Source organism: Ranitomeya imitator, chromosome 1 (assembly GCF_032444005.1).
Source record: "Ranitomeya imitator isolate aRanImi1 chromosome 1, aRanImi1.pri, whole genome shotgun sequence".
Lineage (NCBI taxonomy): Eukaryota > Metazoa > Chordata > Amphibia > Anura > Dendrobatidae > Ranitomeya > Ranitomeya imitator.
Window position 1 is genome coordinate 417,851,232 of NC_091282.1, and position 21,002 is coordinate 417,872,233.

The 21,002-nt window shown below is 41.8% G+C and overlaps 1 protein-coding gene across 2 annotated transcripts in view; it reads right to left on the minus strand.

Annotated features, from left to right (window-relative positions):
• VPS13A (vacuolar protein sorting 13 homolog A) overlaps window positions 1-21,002 on the minus strand; it is a 320,730-nt gene that overhangs the window by 201,357 nt on the left and 98,371 nt on the right. For both annotated transcript variants that reach the window (XM_069763032.1, XM_069763023.1), the window contains exons 16-21: window positions 15,614-15,708; window positions 8,376-8,518; window positions 6,608-6,809; window positions 3,456-3,570; window positions 1,788-1,924; window positions 88-220 (exon numbers count right to left, since the gene is read on the minus strand). In XM_069763032.1, the coding sequence (XP_069619133.1) occupies window positions 88-220; window positions 1,788-1,924; window positions 3,456-3,570; window positions 6,608-6,809; window positions 8,376-8,518; window positions 15,614-15,708 (825 nt within the window). The remainder of the gene's footprint in view (window positions 1-87; window positions 221-1,787; window positions 1,925-3,455; window positions 3,571-6,607; window positions 6,810-8,375; window positions 8,519-15,613; window positions 15,709-21,002) is intronic.

A 21,002-nucleotide genomic window follows, 5' to 3' on the forward strand; every position in this document is an offset into this window, starting at 1 on the left:
AATATAAAATATAATTAAGTAAATAAAGTGGCTCCTTAATATAACTAACAATGGGTAAAATAGAAGCACCAAAATCATATGACTCACGATGTCTGCTGTACAGCAGCTGCATGCTGCTAAGCTGTATATCAAAACTCTCATAGGCTCTTGACATAATGTCTTCAATGCTGTCTTGCCCTACTTTCAGCTGAGGAAGGTTGGAGCGGCTCTTACTGGTCATCTTAAAGATAAAAGTATACTTAAAGCACTTTTCGTTACATCTTCAACATTTGCAAAAATATGAAATAAAAACACCACTTTTTTTAAGATTACAAATAACATATCTAATCTGTATCAACAGGGGATCAAATATACAACAGCAAAAAATAGGCACATATAAAAATATTTTTTTTTTACATTCCAATAATCTTTATTCATTATAAAAGCACTTAGAAGAACATCAGAAGTGCTTAAAATTGTTATCTCATGAACAAAGTACATTTTGATCAATAGATCTTGGAATGATAAGTTCTACAATTGTATGTGTTACAAAAAATGTTCCAGTACTGAGATAATCTTATCATAAATGTGCCCATATTAAATACTGTTGTTTGCTGTATCCGCCAAGCAGAGTAGCTCCAGATTATGGATGGCATATACCTCACCTTCTAGCACGAGGGGGAAGGATAATTCACTTATGATAAGTGAGTATACAGACAAAACATCAGGGAACTTGCAGCTGCTACTTTCTCAGTTAACACATATCCCTGCCTGTTTTGTAAAAGGAGTCCTCTGACCTCATCATAAATCAAGTCAGTGAAGTAGGCGCATCAGTGGCCACAGAGCTGATATGTCACTGACTTGATGTATGATGAGATCACAGGACTGGTGATGCTACAGAAACACTCACTGCTGTGATAAAACAGACAGAAAGGGAAATGTGTTTCCTCACAAAAAAACAGCTGCATGCTCAATTATCATACATGATCAATGCTTCCTCCCCAGGAGCGCATTTATAAGATTATCTCAGCGCAGGATATTGTACAGGATATTATATTATTGCAATATTATGGATTATTATTCAATTAATTAAAATTTATTTTGGTCGTCGAACAACCCCTTTTAAGAGGATCTGTATTTTGCTCAAAAAATGTAGTTACTGTAAATACCTTGCAAAAATCCCTGTGCTATCCTGATTTGTTTTTCACGTTTTGTCACTGCATTGAATAAATATTAATATTTATGCTGCCTTCGAAAACTTCCCTCATCCCATACTTCTCTACAGAATGGCATATTCCACTTTTCTGATTCATTAATAACCCTGAATTAGAACCAAAGTTCCATATTTTACTATTAGTCTAGCTATCATTGCACATGAAAAAGGAGATTTATTAAGCTAGATGCACCATAGTTTTGGCACAATTCACAACATAAAACTATCTTATGTGCCTTGCACCATTTACGTGTTTTAGACTCTTTTTCTTCCTTGTTAAAAAAATAGTTGGGCTTAGCAGTGAAGGGACGTGGCTTGAATTGGCAAACATTTATGGAACAAAGTAGGTCAACTAATAGGTGGCTCAAACTTAGACCGGACAGTCTAAAGCAGCACCAAATGTATCATCCAGCAACAGGAGCTGTGATAAATCTTAGGACTGTGAAAGTTCACAATGTCTAAAAATTAGACAGTTTTATTAAATCTGCACCAGATTGTTTAGTGAATAGCATTTCTTGAAGGTCAATTCATGCTTCATCATACACAGAGTACATAAAGCACTAAAATAGATGCACATCAAGCTGTAAAGACTTACCTTCAGACTACCAAGGTCTAAAATAAGCAGGTTTGAGGCTAAATCATAAAAGCCATTTTGGGGAACAATGATGTATGAAGCCATTAGGTGTATTTTTAAATCGAGAAACTTTTGAGTCTCTATAACATATAGTAGACCTACAAATTAAGACAGATATAGATATAAGAAAAAAACTGTGCGTAAAAATGACTTTGCAATACTATTACTAATGGTAAAAGCCCATAAGACCAAGATACACATAGATATGCATGCTCTCTCTGCATGCTTCTAACCACACTTAGCATATGGCAGTTCTACGTCTCCTACTGCCAGCCTCGGACTGGCCCACAGGAGAATCCTCCGGAAGGCCCCTGTGAAGGACTGCCAATGAGTAATGCTATTACACTTGATTCACAATTTGCAGAGGAATAATCTTGTCATTCATTGAACAATCTAGCTAAGTTAATATTACATTGAAGCAAAAGTAAATTATTTGCATACTAGTGTCAGGTTATTTTTGCATGTAACTGAGCATTATGCCCCAAGAATCAATGTTACAGGTGTGTCTTTGCCAACCCAGTCTGACAATGCCTACAACTACCCCTACAACCCGGACCCGCAGCCCTGACTTGGATCACTTTTCTTGCTTTAGCCTCCAAGCATTCCACGCATCGTCCAGTGTTCTCTCCTGTTGGAGCCTGCTTATCTCAATTGTCTGTCCCGTCTCTGCGGGGTCCTTCTTTACCATACCTTTCTCTACAACAAGTGAGGTTTGACAAAGGCCCGCCTTGGGGCCGAAACGTTACCTCTACGCTACTATACTTCTGTGGTGAATTCAATAAACTACTCTCCTTCTTTGCATTTGAAAAAACTCCAAATATTTGTGTGCGGCTGTTTTTCTATGAATCGAATGCCTACAACTACTACTGCAGTCGGAAACAGTGCTCAATTGATCTCAATACAGGTTGAAAGCTTGACCCTGCAGATGCAACTGTGAAAGGGAACGCAGTATCACGAGTCAGCACATAAATTAACTGGCTTTCAGCAAAGTACCCCGCCATTAGCCAAATAATTCATATATTTTAGGTAGGAAGTTATATTTACCTTAAAACCACTAAACTAAAAATACTACTTATGATACAAACATAACACATGCTCATAAAGCTACAGTAGCAAAATAAAAGGGTCCAACAGGTGCATAGCAGGAGACAAGAACAAGATAAGACTTGGTTGCAGCTTTTAGAACTTTCACTCAAAGTCTATTCACACACGAAGTCTTTTTGCAGACTTTTCTAAGCAGAAACTTCTAGTTTTTGGGGTAGTTATTGCTTAAATATCAGAAATAAAACCCGTTGTCAGAGCCACTGCAAACAAGACGGCCAAACCACTAGTGAAGCCCCTGGAGTGGCTTAGCCTACGAAAACCTTGCCTGCTGCACTTGCTTCTTAAAGATATCGTGTGCAAATAGCCTTGGTCTTTTTTATCAGAAAGTTTAATAAACTGTCAATTCTACGATCGCATTTTTGAAACACTTACTTGAAATAGATGATTAATATGGTTAAACTTGTTGAAAGAGACAGTACTAACAACACAAAAGAGTGGTCAAAGAAAAAAAGAATCACCTACAAAAAACACAACATCTATAATTACCAATCAATGAGTAAAACAAGGATAAACAGCCTGGATTACCTGTTGAGGTTTTATCTCGAAACTCTTCCAGCTTATTCAAAGTGGCCGAAGTAAGTTGCTCAAGGTGGACCTCTTTAGGTGGTCGGAAAAAATCCACTAAACTGTTGATAGTTTTCTAACAAAAAAACAGCACAAAAAAGTAATAAATAAAAACAATAAAAATCTTTGTTTTCACAAAGTTTCCAACTTTTTACAGCTAGGATATAAGTGTAATCTTTCTCTGATGACAGGTTTTTTCAGGTCATAAATTTATATTTTTTTCATCCTAATATCAGATTATTTGCAAAGTGGATAAGAAGATTACAGTAGTTTAGAGAATTGCTGGTTATGCTGTGAACCAAGTGCTGTGAACCAAGTGACTATTCACACAGCTTCAGGTGTAATCACATCATGACCTAAGGCTATGAATATTCTTTTTTCTATCTTTTAGAATAAACCTGATTCATTTAATATAAAGCATAAGAATTTCCTGGTGACTTGGATGTCACAACTTATTTGTGTATCTTCTAAACCAGGTGTCAAAGGTTTACTGTGAGAGGAGGCAGAAGACCGTGGTGTCTGATTCCACATACTCCTGCAGATTAGAAGCACCGCACCATCTTATCAAACGGTTCGGGTTTGTGCTAGCAGTGCATGGGTTTAACTGTTCAGTTGACAGCTTCTAGTGCTTTCCAGCGTTGATGGTCTCAGCTGTTCAGTGTTGGCCTCTCCCCTCTCCTGTATATACTCGTCTCTAGCTACCAGGGTTGCCAGCGTTAGTTTCATGCTGCCTGGCGCTGGAGTAGTTGGTTGTTTGAGGTGGCGTTTGGAGTGTTTATCCAAAGACTGCTGCTTGGTTATTCAGTTGTGTGTATTTCCTCATTCTCTCCTATTTGTTTTTTTTCGTTCCTTCACTTTCCGGTGTACCACTCTGCGGTTTGTGAGTGCATATTAGTGTGATTGGTATTGTACGTATTCCCTTGTTAGTCTGACTTGTATATTTTCATACACTACTATTCCCCACTACCCTTGGTGGGGAAAAAAACAAAGTAAGGGCAGATTCAGGAGCTCAGAAAGGTACATGGCCCTGACGTCTTCACCATGAAAAGTAATCCAGGGAGAAGGGATAGCTAGGGTGACCCTAGCGCTAGGGAGAGGGAAGGAGCCCCAGGATATCTGACAACAGAGTCGTGACATCAGGGGTGAAGAACTTTTCTTCTGACAAGGGTTATTTGAATATTTATACCATCATTTGTAGGTTGCACAAAATTATCAAATTAAAAATTATCCTTTTATATTTGGTCAAACATTTCATTAACTCACTCCTAATGTAATGGCTGGATCTGTGAGACGTGTGTTGTTAGGTGGTATTGATGATATTGCTACTTGCAACTACTTTCCCCGCTTTACGTTGGTGGTTCTGGAGTGTAAACTGCCTCATGGCAATGATAAGTTTTGTGAAGACCTGATTGCAGCAGTAAGTGGTTTCTAACACAGATGCATATTACATATAACTGCACGTGTCTTCAAGGTGGAAAATTCATCACTGCTCATGTGATGTTTATAGAACTCCAGCAGTGGGAGGACCATATAGGAGACACCAAGACTGCTGTATATTCATCTTATAGAAGACACCAAGACTGTTGTATACACACAATGTAGGAGACACCAAGACTGTTGTATATATATATCATGTAAGAGACAAATACTGCTGTATATACAACACATAGGATACACTGAGACTTATATAAATATCACATGGTAGATATTGAGATTGCTGTATATACAGTGCATCATATAAGGAGACCCTGAGGCTGATGTATCTACAGTACAGACCAAAAGTTTGGACACACCTTCTCATTTAAAGATTTTTCTGTATTTTCATGACTATGAAAATTATACATTCACACTGAAGGCATCAAAACTATGAATTAACACATGTGGAATTATAGACTTGACAAAAAAGTGTGAAACTGAAATTATGTCTTATATTCTAGGTTCTTCAAAGTAGCCACCTTTTGCATTGATGACTGCTTTGCACACTCTTGGCATTCTCTTGATGAGCTTCAAGAGGTAGTCACCGGGAATGGTTTTCACTTCACATGTGTGCCCTGTCAGGTTTAACAAGTGGGATTTCTTGTCTCATAAATGGGGTTGGGACCATCAGTTGTGTTGTGCAGAAGTCTGGTGGATACACAGCTGATAGTCCTACTGAATAAACTGTTAGAATTTGTATTATGGCAAGAAAAAAACAGCTTAGTAAAGAAAAACGAGTGGTCACCATTACTTTAAGAAATGAATGTCAGTCAGTCCGAAAAATTGGGCAAACTTTGAAAGTGTCCCCAAGTGCAGTGGTAAAAACCATCAAGCACTACAAAGAAACTGGCTCACATGAGGACCGCCCCAGGAAAGGAAGACCAAGAGTCACCTCTGCTTCTGAGGATAAGTTTATCCGAGTCACCAGCTTCAGAAATCGCAGGTTAACAGCAGCTCAGATTAGAGACCAGGTCAATGAAAATACAGAAAAATCTTTAAATCAGAAGGTGTGTCCAAACTTTTGGTCTGTACTGTACATCACAAAGGAGACACTGGGACTGGTGTATATACATCACATAGGAGACACAGGGGCTGCTATATATGCATCACCTTGGAACCACCGAGACTGCTGTATATTCATCACATGAGAGACACTGGGAGGCAAATGTATATAGATCACATAGGAGACACTGGAACTAGTGCATATAAGTCACATAGAATATACTGAGACTGCTGTATATACATCACCTAGGAGACACAGAGACCGCTGTATATACATCACAAAAGAGACACAGATTATGGTATATAAATCACATAGGATACAACACTGGCCAGCATTAGGGAGTAATAAATTGTTGCGTGAGCCGCAGTGGATGCTTCATAAGCATACTCAAGGAAGGCGGCTCAAGCACTGAAGTCCCTGGGATTCTACCCAGGGACCGGGAGAAATGACATCCCGGGCTGTAGACAGCCAGTGAGCCGGGGTTTCCCCATCCCTGAATTTAAGATGCAAAAAGAAAAGTAATTTCCCAACACACAGAAATAGAATTTTGAAGCAATGTACACTTGAATGTGAGCCAGAATTATAGGAGATAGCGGGTAATTTCACACAAATTTAGCAATAACACAATACTTACAGCATCATATATCATTTCCAGAGGCTGAGAATCCACTATTAGTCTTTGGTCAGCACTTTCATCAATTGGATTGGTTTCAAACATGAGACTCAACAGTGAAATGGTATTGTCTACCACAACATTTCGTGAAGACAGTAGACATGGTATGTCGTATCCATGTGGTATGCCTGTTATTTCAAATGTGCCAACCTGTGCTTCAAATCTGTACAGAAAAATAGAGAGTGTTTATTTCTAAACTACATTCACTGCTAATTCCCTAATGAAAAATTTCATCAAGTGCTGTTAAGACCCCCATACACATTAGATTAAAAGGGACAATATTGGGGGATCGAATGATAGTCAAATGTGTATGATGGCCTCCTGACTCTTCCCCAACAGCTGTTGAATTTCAATGACCAATACCTTAAGGGTACCGTCACACTATACCATTTCGATCGCTACGACGGTACGATTCGTGACGTTCCAGCGATATCGTTACGATATCGCTGTGTCTGACACGCAGCAGCGATCAGGGATCCTGCTGAGAATCGTACGTCGTAGCAGATCGTTTAGAACTTTCTTTCATCGCTGGATCTCCCGCTGTCATCGCTAGATCGGTGTGTGTGACACCGATCTAGCGATGCGATCCAGCGATGCGTTCGCTTGTAACCAGGGTAAACATCGGGTTACTAAGTGCAGGGCCGCGCTTAGAAACCCGATGTTTACCCTGGTTACAAGCGTAAAACTAAAAAAAAACAAACAGCACATACTTACATTCTGGTGTCCGTCAGGTCCCTTGCCGTCTGCTTCCCGCACTGTGACTGCCGGCCGTAAAGTGAAAGCAGAGCACAGCGGCTGTGCTTTCACTTTCACTTTACGGCCGGCAGTCAGTGAGTGCGGGAAGCAGACGGCAAGGGACAGACACCGGAATGTAAGTATGTGCTGTTTGTTTTTTTTAGTTTTACGCTTGTAACCAGGATAAACATCGGGTTACTAAGCGCGGTCCTGCGCTTAGTTACCCGATGTTTACCCTGGTTACCCAGGGACCTCGGCATCGTTGGTCGCTGGAGAGCTGTCTGTGTGACAGCTCCCCAGCGACCACACTACGATTTAACTACGATCACGGCCAGGTCATATCGCTGGTCGTGATCGTAGGTAAATCGTATAGTGTGACGGTACCCTTATTCTCCTTGGAGATAAGCCAGCAGCAGAAAAGTATAGCAGAGGCTCACAAAGAACACAGGAGCTCTCAGCCAGGAAAAGCGCTTCAGTGCACGGGGAAGTCAGGGGGAGATAGCCGTCAGCTGAACGATGGAAATGTGCATGGAGGCACGACCAGCTCTATCCTCACCTACTGTATCCTCACCCATCCCTTGTAGATTGTGAGGGTCCTCTCTCCTCCTGTACCAGTTGTGACTTTTAATGTTCAAGATTATTGTACCTGTTTTTATTATGTATACCCCTCCTCACATGTAAAGCACCATGGAATAAATGGCGCTATAATAATAATAAATAATAATAATAATAATAATAATAATAATAATAGAGGCCTTCAGGCAGTGCCCAAATAAGTTCATGAGATTGCTTATCAAAAGCACTGTGAGGTTTTTCACATTCCTGTGTAGACTGCACAGTTATTAAAAGTAGCAGACTGCCTATTAACACTTAATAATAATAAGTCACAAAATGGTGAAAAGGGGAACAACGAGTCAGAGTCTTTCTCCTGGAGGGTTGCCATGAAAAGAAATGGAAACTGACAATACATAAAGAAACGAGTTGCACTACTCACCTAACTGCTTGTGCACCAGGTCGCTGTTTTAAGACTGTGCTCAAATCTGTTATGGCAAAATTTATCAGCTCAGATTTTCCTCTTTCCTCTTGTAACTGAATGGACATGCTGAGCAGTTTGACGCATACAATCATAGATTCATACTACAAAAGTAAACACCACCACAATAATGATGCTGTACAGGTGGGTGCGCATATAATTACAAACATTGCGGCAATAAAGCAAACAAAACATATGTAGAGTATATTCACACCTAAATTGTAAAGAGGTTTCACAGTTCCAGAAAACCCTCTCCTGGCTGTAGTTTGTTAGTAAAGACAAAATTTGCCTTACTCACCCTTCCTGGGTCCAACATTGAGTTGTTACTGCTGCTTGTGGTGTCGGTTATTGAATGCAGAATCATGTTGACAGTGCTGCAGCCAATAATGGAGCTCAGAGTTGACGGCACAAAACGCTCAGAGTCGCTGAGCTCAGTAATTGGATGCAGAGCTGTCAGCGAGATATCAGCGCTGCAGACAAGACAAAAACAAGTAGAGCCGTGGGGAGGTTGAGTAAAGTGCAATTTTTTTTTTTTAAGAACTGTTACCAGTGGAGAAGTGTTTTCCGAAACTGCAAGACCCTTTAATGGAGAAATACCTTGGGATTCAAATCCTAGCAGACCCCAAAGAAATATTTAATCTTAACTACAAACCTCTTTTACTCTCTCGAATCAGATATAAATAAATTCAAGACGTTTCCCTCTGTCCTGCCCAAATGACACTTTAAAAAATGATGCTAGGCAGATATGTCATTTGGAAGATTAGTAGATCATGTCTGAAATATTCCCTGCTAATACATTATAAATTGAGTGGAGGCACCAGTCTCCCAGATTATATATTCACCATAAAGCTACCATATCTAGTTTCACACTAGATGTACTTCATCATTGACGTTCCAGCTTGGAAATGGAGAGGATAACAAACCCAAATCAAGCCCAGGGAATATTCTGGTTAATGCAGGGTCAAACAAAAATGATCTCAGCTTAACTCCAACTCTTTGGATCCTCTAAAAAAAATAACACAAAATATCAGTTTCCTGTAGGCTACAGAAATAAACTGCAAAATCATTTTACAGTGCTACGGGACTCCTGTAAAATTGAAAAGAAAAAAATTTTCCTTCGATTTCACACTGGCGCTGAAGGTGTGTCTCTGTCCCTGGCTCAAAGTTGCATATTTGGTGGAGTTGCTTGTAATCTCTTGCACGGTATAGCATACCATACCACGGTGATCTCCACAAGATGGTTGAAATAGCCCTAATTTCCATGCTCACCAGGACCATTTCCAAGATTAAAAAGGACTCTGAAGGTTGATATATTCATCATTCCCTATCGGATTGTGATGGGTAGAGGTGCTAAATATAATAATGCATGTAGAGTGACAAACTGGATGATGCCACTTGGCTTCCATAGTCAAAGATCAGATATTTTGCCTTTTCGTCATGGTTGATAAATGGAATAGCCCTTTACTAAATCCTTATAAAAAGTTTGACCACTTCACTTTTTTGTCCTCTCCTCCACTTCCCTCTCTCATTCTCCCCATCTCTTTATTTCTCTTCCTAGAAGGGAACCAGACAGCTGATGCAAGTTGACCGGACCACGGGCAGTATGCATCAGACACCAAATGCATAATCTCAGCCGTATACAGTTGAGTGAAAAAGTGTTTGGCCCTTCCTAACTTCCTATTCTTTTGCTTATTGGTCACACTTAAATGTTTCAGATCAAATAACAAATTAAAATATTAGACAAAGATAACACAAGTAAACACAAAATGCAGTTTTCAAATGAAGGTCTTTATTATTAAGAGAAAAAGAAATCCAAACCTACAGGGCCTTTTGTGAAAAGGTGATTGCCCCATCCCCCTTAAAACCTAAATTAACTGTGGATTATCACATATTTGGGAAGCAGAGCTCAAATTCCCTAGCCACACGCAAGCCTGATTACTGCCACAACTGTTCTCCATCAAGAAATCACTTATTAGGACCTGTCTGACAAAGTGAAGTAGACCAAAAGATTTTCAAAAGCTAAGCATCATGCTGCAATCCAAAGAAATTCTAGAAAAAAAATGAGAAACAAAGTAATTGAGATCTAACAGTCTGGAAATGATTATAAAGCCATTTCTAAAGCTTTGGGACTCCAGCGGACCACAGTGAGAACCATTATCCAAAAACGGCAAAAATATGGAAAAGTGATGAACCTTCCCAGGAAAGGCCAGCACACAAAAGAGGGCACCGATGTCTCATCCAAGAGATCATAAAAGATCCCACAACAACATCCAAAGATCTCTTGGCCCCCCTTACCTCAGTTAATATCAGTGATCATGACTCCAACATAAGAAAGACTAGGTAAAAATGACCAGCATGGCAGCGTTCCAAGACGAAAACCATTGCTGAGCAATAAGAACATAAAGGCTCGTCTTAGTTTTGCCAGAAACATGATGATCCTCAAGACTTTTGAGAGAATACTCTGTGGACTGACAAGACAAAAGTTGAACTTTTTGGAAGGTGTAAGTCCCAATACATATGGTGTAGAAGTAACACAGCATTTCAGAAAAGGAACATCATAATTACCAACATTAAAATATGGTGGTGACAATGCGATGGTCTTGGGCTGTTTTGCTGCTTCAGGACTGGAAGACTTGCTGTGGTAAATGGAACCATGAATTCTGCTGTCTACCAAAAAGTCCTGAATGAGAATGTCCAGTCATCTGTTCGTTGTCAGGAACCGTGCAACGGATACCCACTGGTCAGTACGTATCTTGTGAAGTGCGGGCAAGCGGGGCTCGCAGCGTCCGGGGGGAGAGACGAGACGGCTCCGGTGAGGAGCACCTGCGGTCACGTGACTGCAGGGGGAAGGGGGGACCAGGCCGGAGCCAAATACAGGACACCTGGAGGAGATGGCGGGATATGGCGGGGACCGGCCGGACCGCAGGGAGGTAAAGAGAGTAGGGGGCAGCTGGGTACGAGCACCAGAAGCAGAAGAATAGTCAGGGCCAAGCCAAAAAAGTCAGAAAACCAAGAGGGGCAATAACGGTACCAAAGAGACAGACAGAACGGATAGTCACAAACCACGCAGGAGTCAAGAACCAGGCAAGCAAGCAGACCGTACCAAATCAGTAGTCAAATACACAACGGTGGGACAGACCGGGTCAGAACCAAGAGATGAAAAACAAGAATAGGCACAAGGAGCACAGGCACACAGGGGTCAACTAACTCAGCCGAGGGCAGAAGCATAACTGACAAGGAGTGAGGCCTAACAGAGGCTATAAAAAGCCCTCCCATAGCCAAAGAGAGGCTACCAGCATTAACCCCTGGAGCATAGACGAACAACTACCAAACAGGCCATGACCGTCATGACCTCAAGCTGAAACACAGGACAATGATCAAAAACACACTAGCAAGTCCATCTAGTCAAAGTCCTGACCTTAATCTGATTGAGATGCTGTGGCATGACCTTAAAAAGGCGGATCAAGCTCAGAAACACTCCAATGTGGCTGAATTACAAAAATTCTGCAAAGATGAGTGGGCCAACATTCCTCCATAGCATAGTAAAAGACTCACTGCCAGTTATCACAAATACTGTGATTGCAATTGTTGCTGCTAAGGGTAGCCCAAAAATGTAATAGGTTTAGGGGAAATCACTTTTTCACACAGGTTTGGATTTCTTTTTCCCTTAATAAAGACCTTCATTTAAATTGCATTTTGTGATTACCCGTTTTATCTTTGTCTAATATTTAAATTTGTTTGATGATCTGAAACATTTAGGCCACATTCACACGTTGCGTCCTGTCCTGCGGGTTCTCCCGCAGCGGATTTGATAAATCTGCAGGGCAAACCCACTGCGGTTATCCCTGCAGATTTATCGCGGTCTGTCCTGCGGGTTCCGCTGCGGGATTTTACCCCTACTATTGATGCTGCATATGCAGCAATATGCAGCATCAATAGTAGTGTTAAAAATAATAAAATAATTATATACTTGCCCTCTGATGTCCCGATCTCCTCGGCGCTGCAGGCGGCGGTCCGGTTCCAAAGATGCTGTGCGACCAGGACCTTCGTGACGTCACGGTCATGTGACCGCGACGTCACCGAAGGTCCTGGTCGCATAGCAAACCTGAGACCGGACGGCCGCGTACAGCGCTGAGACTTAAGAGGCGAGTATAGCTTATTTTTTATTTTAATTCTTTTTTTTTTTAACCACAAGTATGGTTCCCGGGGCCTGGAGGAGAGTCTCCTCTCCTCCACCCCGGGTATAACCCGAACATTATCCGCTTACTTCCCGCATGGTGTGCACAGCCCCATGCGGGAAGTAAGCGGATCAATGCATTTCTATGGGTGCAGAATCGCTGCGATTCTGCACAAAGAAGTGACATGGTCCTTTTTTTCCGCAGCAATTCAGCGCGGTTTTTTTTCGGGATTTTCCGCATCATGTGCACTGCGGTTTTTGTTTTCCATAGGGTAACATTGTTCTGTACCCTGCATGGAAAACAGCTGCGGACCTGCAGCGGCAAAATCGCGGCGGTTCCGCAGTAAAAACCGCATAGTGTGAACATACCCTTAAGTGTGACAAAGATGCAAAATAGGAAATCAGGAAGGGGTAAAACACTTTTTCACACAACTGTAGGTGTAAGTCTGAAACATACTATAAAAGCTTCTACTCACCCACTTATCTGTACTGACAGATTTCCCCCAATACATGCACACAAGGAGAGACCTATGAATCCAGGGCAGTGTGCGGCAAGAAGCTGTTAGGGACGTGACTGCCCATTAAGTCTCCCATGTGACTCTGTCCCCAGCGATTTTTAAAGAAATTTTTCTGAAATTCCACAGCGTTTTATAGTCAAAGATACTTGGCTGAGATTATACAGCCAGTGTCTGATTCATGCTGCCCGATTGACATAAAGGTTCTCATTAGCCTGAGATTTTCTCTAGCTTCTCTAACTGATTGCTATCAAGATTTCTAAATCTGTGTCCACTTATTTGAAGGATGTACTTTATTAATGAGTACCTGTTGAAGCTTTTAGAATTTTTGACATCTTGATGCCATATAGACACTCGATTCTGAGGTATAAAATATTTTCACTGTATAACGGTCATAATATTACTACCATGTTTTTAAAAGTTATTGAACCATAACACTTAAGGGGAAAGTTAAGTAAAATGATTCTCTGATATGTAATAGGTTCAGTGGGGAAAAAAGTATTTAGTCAGCCACCAAGTGTGCAAGTTCTCCCACTTAAAAAAAAAGATGAGCGAGGCCTGTAATTGACATCATAGGTACACCCCAACTATGAGTCAAAATGAGAAAACATATCCAGAGAATCACCTTGTCTGATTTGGCAAGATTTATTTTGCAAATTATCGTGGAAAATAAAGATTTGGTCACCTAACAGCATGCAAGATTTCTGGCTCTCACAGACCTGTAACTTCTTCTTTAAGAGGCTCCTCTGTCCTCCACTAATTACCTGTAGTGATGGCTAATTACCTGTAGTGATGGCACCTGTTTAAACTTGTTATCAGTATAAAAGACACCTATCCACAACCTCTAACAGTCACACTCCAAACTCCACTATGGTGAAGACCAAAGAGCTGTCGAAGGACACCAGAAAAAAAATTGTAGCCTTGCACCAGGCTTGGAAGACTGAATCTGCAATAGGCAAGCAGCTTGGTATGATGAAATCAACTGTGGGAGTAATAATAAGAAGATGGAAGACATACAAGACCACTGATAATCTCCCTCGAACTGGGGCTCCACCCAAAATCTCACCCCGTGGGGTCAAAATGATCACAAGAACGGGGAGCAAAAATCCCAGAACCACACGAGGGGACCTAGTAAATGACCTGCATAGAGCTGGGACCACTGTAACAAAGGCTACCATCAGTAACACACTACGCCGCCGGGGACTCAGATCCTGCAGTGCCAGACGTGTCCCCCTGCTTAAGCCAGTACAGGTCTGGGCCCATCTGAAGTTTGGTAGAGAGCATTTGGATTATCCAGAAGAGTATTGGGAGAATATCACATGGTCTGATGAAACCAAAGTAGAACCATTTGGTAGAAACAAAACTCGTCATGTATGGAGGAGACAGAAGGCTGAGTTGCATCCAAAGAACACCATACCTACTGTGAAGCATGGGGGTGGCAACATCATGCTTTGGGGCGGTTTCTCTGCAAAGGGACCAGGACGACTGATCCGTGTACATGAAAGAATGACTGGGGCCATGTATCGTGAAATTCTGAATGCAAACCTCCTTCCATCACCAAGGGCATTGAAGATGAAAGGTGGATGGTCTTTCAGCATGATAATGATCCCAAGCACACCGCCAGGGCAATGAAGGAGTGGCTTCATAAGAAGCATAAGAAGGTCATGGAAAACCTTTGGAGTTGAAAGTCCGTGTAGCCCAGCGACAGGCCCAAAACATCACTGCTCTAGAGGAGAGCTGCATGGAGGAATGGGCCAACATACCACGAACAGTGTGTGCCAACCTTGTGAAGACTTACAGAAAATGTTTGACCACTATCATTGCCAACAAAGGATATATAACAAAATATTGAGATGAACTTGTGTTAATGAACAAATACTTATTTTCCACCATAATTTGCTAAATAAATCTTGCCAAATCAGACAAGGTGACTTTCTAGATTTGTTTTCTCATTTTGACTTCCATAGTTGTGGTCTACCTATGATGTCAATTACAGGCCTCTCTCATCTTTTTAAAGGGGAGAACTTGCACAATTGATGGTTGACTAAATACTTTTTTTCCCCACTGTACATGTCGACTATAGTATTTTCTAGAGATTAAACCTGCTAAAAGATCATATTTATTCATATTAATCTTTATTTAAAGGGAATCTGTCACCTACTTTTTCGTATATAAGCTTCTATACAAAAAAGTAAGTGACAGATTCCCTTTAAACTAAATTTTTTCAATTCACAGGTAAAAAGCCAAGACAATATACATATGCAATTAGATACTCCAAACAAACTGCTTGATAGCTACACATTTCTCCTTCACCACTTTTTTTTTTAACCCTTTTGAGAGTTAGATTCAGTCTTGAGTTTTGCTATTGGTTCTTATGATTCCTGTGGTTCTAATATTATCTCTACTGTATGTTATCTTGCATGTACTTTTCCATCATACTAATGATCCAATGTCAGATACGAATTATAATTTATGTAGCCATTAGAATTATACTCCATTATTCTTACGGTTTTTGGCAGAGTGGGGTCCACTGCTGTTTCACTGTATCCGATAGCAGCATACAACCTAGATTTCTCTTCAGAAGTCATCAGTTCTTCAAGACCTTAAAAAAAATCATAAAAATCACTGTGTATACAATAACAATTCCTGCATAAAAAATAATTTGTTATCAGAAGAGGACCTTTCACCAGTTTTTGCATGTTAAACTGGACACATCATGGAACAGTGCTGACAGAGGTGAACTTTTTTTTTTCGTTTCTCCTTTTTGTTGCGGAGATATTATCTTGTAAAGTTTAGGTTATAATCTATGATAAGCCCAACGGGTCTACTGCCCGACGTACACGTGTACGAAAGCTGCAGGTTCTGACTTGTTGAAGTGATCGCTTACATGTCTGCAAAAAGTTAAAAAGATGTAAGCGTATACATAGTGTGTAGAATGCCAGGGATTGCGTTAGGGGGCACCCACTGTCAGACCCTACACTACTACTACAGGTCTGTCTGGTTGGGAGCACCAACGGCAGCCGGCAATACTAATCAACTTATTCTATATAAAAAGTCAGCAATTATGACTTTTTACTAAGGTGGCCCCAATAATTTCTATGAACATGCCTGGCTGGCAATCACCCAGTGTACAAGCAAAATGCTTTCTCAATTTTCACAATTTGAAAATTTCACACGTTTTTCACAATTTGCAACGGATCCATATTTTCAAAAATTTGCCGGATCCTGCCTCACGGCAAAAAACTGATGTGTGAAAGTAGCCTAACTTGTCGAATGATTACATTGCTTTTGTTGACATTAACATTATTGGCAGAAAATCATCCTGTGTAAACACAGGATGTTCTGCCAGAAACATGTATTGTAAAATGAGGCAAATCTATCGTATTAGCAAGTGTTCTGTGCCCATCAATGCTTTCTGGCATGTGTAAACAGTCTAATAAAATAACGCTGAAATAGTTTATTATTGTCTTTCTGGCATGAAATTAGCCCATATAAATTAACACTAATTGTTTCTGTGCATTTGGGGGCCACACTTATTAAAATTTTGCCCAGGGCCACACTATGTGTAAAATCGTCCCTGTAACTGCAGCAGATGTGCATGTGTGCGCATGTGGGTGTGTGTATGCATCAGAGCTGTGTGTATGCATCAGAGCTGTGTGTGCACATGTAGCAGGGCTGTGTATACAGCAGAGCTAAGTGTGCATGTACTGTGCGTGCAGTAGTGTCTTCATTATGTGTGTTGCAGAGTGTACATTCACTGAGAAAGTACCGTATTTTGAACATTTTTGCAGCACATTTGTCAAGTAAGCCTATTTTGCATAATTCAAAGTAAAACTTGGTGATCAAGAAAAGTCTTGGGCTCCTCACAACATGTGCAAGAAGTGCGTCTAGAGTTTACGGATGTTGACGAAGAAACATGTGATAAGACGCCATATACCTATGGTTTGGCGAGAGCCAGGAGATCATTCCAGATACTGTTACTTTTGTAAAGTGAAAACTTCAAGATATAACAAGAAAAATAAATATAACACACAGCATGCTAGCCTACCATCAGCTATACATTCAGTCCCTCATTCAGCTGAAATCCCAACAACAGTGGCTTTGTGTATTGCCATAACATACATTGTTTAATTGAGGAATTAGGAATGTCAAACTAACTCAAATGAACGTGTGTCCTCCTCCACAATGACAATTTTTTGAGCAAAGTTCAAATTGGCTATTCAGTTTCTCCTTGTGAAGAATAGACACATAAAGAGAGTAATTGAGTTGTTGCAATATCACAAACACAATTGGATCATCTGTGTGGACCTTGAAGGTGTTGTCCAGTCCAAGTCGACTTATGAATCCCCACAGCAAACGCACGGTGTACATATTCCCGGCCAAACCTCATTGACTAGTCACGCGGCCGTCCAGTGGGCATAACCGACTAAAGGGCGTGGCCTCGCTCCATACAAGTGTATAAAGCGAGGCTGCCCAACTGGACCTGCTGTGGCCGGGAGTATGTATAACGCATACATACCCTCCGGTCCTGGCTCAGAGATTGGCAAATCCACGCAGAACACATTGCGTGTGCTTGGGAGTCTGCAGTCACACAGAGTGACTACAGATTTATCCATATGGACCAGGCAATGCCTATAAATGGTATGTTACTTCTTGGTCAGCAACGCACGTGCACAAGTAGCCTTGCTTTCTGTGCAAGTGGGACAGCAGAGCTCGCGAGAAGCATTGGGTGGAGACTAATTGGCCTCCAAGATCTAAACTCAAACCTAAAACTGGTGATCCAAACATTCTACATGAGCCACTTGTTGACAGAAAGAACATTATATTCCCACCTCTACACATGAAACTCGGTCTCATGAAGCAATTCGTTAAAGCTTTGCTAACTGAAGGAGACGGTTTCAAGTACCTTATTTTGTCATTTCCTAGTCGGTCATTTGGAAAAAAAAAATCAAGGCAGATGTCTTTGATAGTCCACAGATTCGGCAGCTCAAAGATGAACATTTCATCAGGACAATGTCAGAACTCTCAAATCCAAAAGAATGCTTGACTATCATTCACAGACCTTGTCAAGGACTTTCTCGGAAACCCAAGAGCAAACAATTACACCAAAGTTGTCCAGAAACTCCTGGAGAGAAATGCAGTATCTGTTTATTTTTCAAAAAATGTAAAAAAAAAAATTGCATGGGCTCCAGCATAAATTTTCATAACCAGCAGAGGGAAAGCCGACGGCTGAGGGCAGATGTTAGTATTCTGGGCAGGAGCCAAAAGCCAAAGGTTCCCAAACTATTAATATCAGCTCACAGCTGTTTGCTTAGCCTTAACTGGCTAGTTATCCTGTCCAACATAGTCCACTTAATACCTAGTGTCCCACGACGATCTCAAGTGTAGTACAGTCACATCGGGAGATCTGACCTGTTATGACCTGGTGGTCAAGACAATAATGGACCTGGTGGTTAAGAGCACACGGAATGACCTGATAGTTACTGATAATAAAGGACGAGCTCTGTGACGTGGGAACTCTGCTGACCGCAATCCCTAAACCTATCAACCACACTAGAAATAGCCGTGGATTGCGCCTAACGCTCACTATGCAACTCGGCACAGCCCAAGAAACTAGCTAGCCCCGAAGATAGGAAAACAAAGCCTACCTTGCCTCAGAGAAATTCCCCAAAGGAAAAGGCAGCCCCCCACATATAATGACTGTGAGTAAAGATGAAAATACAAACACAGAGATGAAATAGATTAAGCAAAGTGAGGCCCGACTTACTGAACAGACCGAGGATAGGAAAGGTTACTTTGCGGTCAGCACAAAAACCTACAAAAAGACCACGCAGAGGGCGCAAAAAGACCCTCCGCACCGACTCACGGTGCGGAGGCGCTCCCTCTGCGTCCCAGAGCTTCCAGCAAGCAAGACAACAAATTAAATAGCAAGCTGGACAGAAAAATAGCAAACCAAAGATTTACAAGCTGGAACTTAGCTTCTGATGGGAAGACAGGTCACAAGAACGATCCAGGAGTGAACTAGACCAATACTGAAACATTGACAGGTGGCGTGGAGCAAAGATCTAAGTGGAGTTAAATAGAGCAGCAGCTAACGAATTAACCTCGTCACATGTGAAAGGAAACTCAGAAACACCCACCAGAGGAAGTCCATGGACAGAACCAGCCGAAGTACCATTCATGACCACAGGAGGGAGCTTGACCACAGAATTCACAACAGTACCCCCCAACTTGAGGAGGGGTCACCGAACCCTCACCAGAGCCCCCAGGCCGACCAGGATGAGCCAAATGAAAGGCACGAACCAGATCGGCAGCATGAACATCAGAGGCAAAAACCCAGGAATTATCTTCCTGACCATAACCCTTCCACTTGACCAGGTACTGGAGTTTCCGTCTCGAAACACGAGAATCCAAAATCTTCTCCACCACATACTCCAACTCCCCCCCTCAACTAACACCGGGGCAGGAGGATCAACGGATGGAACCACAGGCGCCACGTATCTCCGCAATAACGACCTATGGAACACATTATGGATGGCAAAAGAAGCGGAAGGGCCAAACGAAATGACACAGGATTGATAACCTCAGAAATCTTATACGGACCAATGAAACGAGGCTTAAACTTAGGAGAGGAAACCTTCATAGGAACATAACGAGACGACAACCAAACCAAATCCCCAACACGAAGTCGGGGACCCACACAGCGCCGGCGGTTAGCGAAACGTTGAGCCTTCTCCTGGGACAATGTCAAATTGTCCACCACATGAGTCCAAATCTGCTGCAACCTATCCACCACAGTATCTACACCAGGACAGTCTGAAGACTCAACCTGCCCTGAAGAGAAACGAGGATGGAAACCAGAATTGCAGAAAAACGGCGAAACCAAAGTAGCCGAGCTGGCCCGATTATTAAGGGCGAACTCAGCCAACGACAAAAAGGACACCCAATCATCCTGATCAGCAGAAACAAAGCATCTCAGATATGTTTCCAAAGTTTGATTAGTTCATTCGGTTTGGCCATTTGTCTGAGGATGGAAAGCCGAGGAAAAAGACAAATCAATGCCCATCCTAGCACAAAAGGATCGCCAAAACCTTGAAACAAACTGGGAACCTCTGTCAGAAACGATGTTCTCCGGGATACCATGTAAAACGAACCACATGCTGGAAAAATAATGGCACCAAATCAGAGGAGGAAGGCAATTTAGACAAAGGTACCAAATGGACCATCTTAGAAAAGCAATCACAAACCACCCAAATGACCGACATCTTTTGAGAGACGGGGAGATCTGAAATAAAATCCATAGAAATATGCGTCCAGGGCCTCTTCGGGACCGGCAAGGGCAAAAGCAACCCACTGGCACGAGCACAAGTCCCACAGGACTGCACAAAAGAACGCACATCCCGTGACAAAGACGGCCACCAGAAGGATCTAGCCACCAAATCTCTGGTACCAAAGATTCCAGGATGCCCAGCCAACAAAGAACAATGAATCTCAGAGATAACTCTACTAGTCCATCTATCAGGGACAAACAGTTTCTCCGATGGGTAACGGTCAGGTCTATCAGCCTGAAATTTTTGCAGCACCCGCCGCAAATCAGGGGAGATGGCAGACAAAATTACCCCCTCTTTGAGAATACCCGCCGGCTCAGGAACACCCGGAGAGTCAGGCACAAAACTCCTTGACAGGGCATCAGCCTTCACATTCTTAGAGCCCGGAAGGTACGAAACCACAAAATCAAAACGGGAGAAAAATAACGACCATCGAGCCTGTCTCGGATTCAACCATTTGGCAGACTCAAGATAAGTCAAATTCTTGTGATCTGTCAAGACCACCACGCGATGCTTGGCTCCTTCCAGCCAATGACGCCACTCCTCGAATGCCCACTTCATGGCCAAC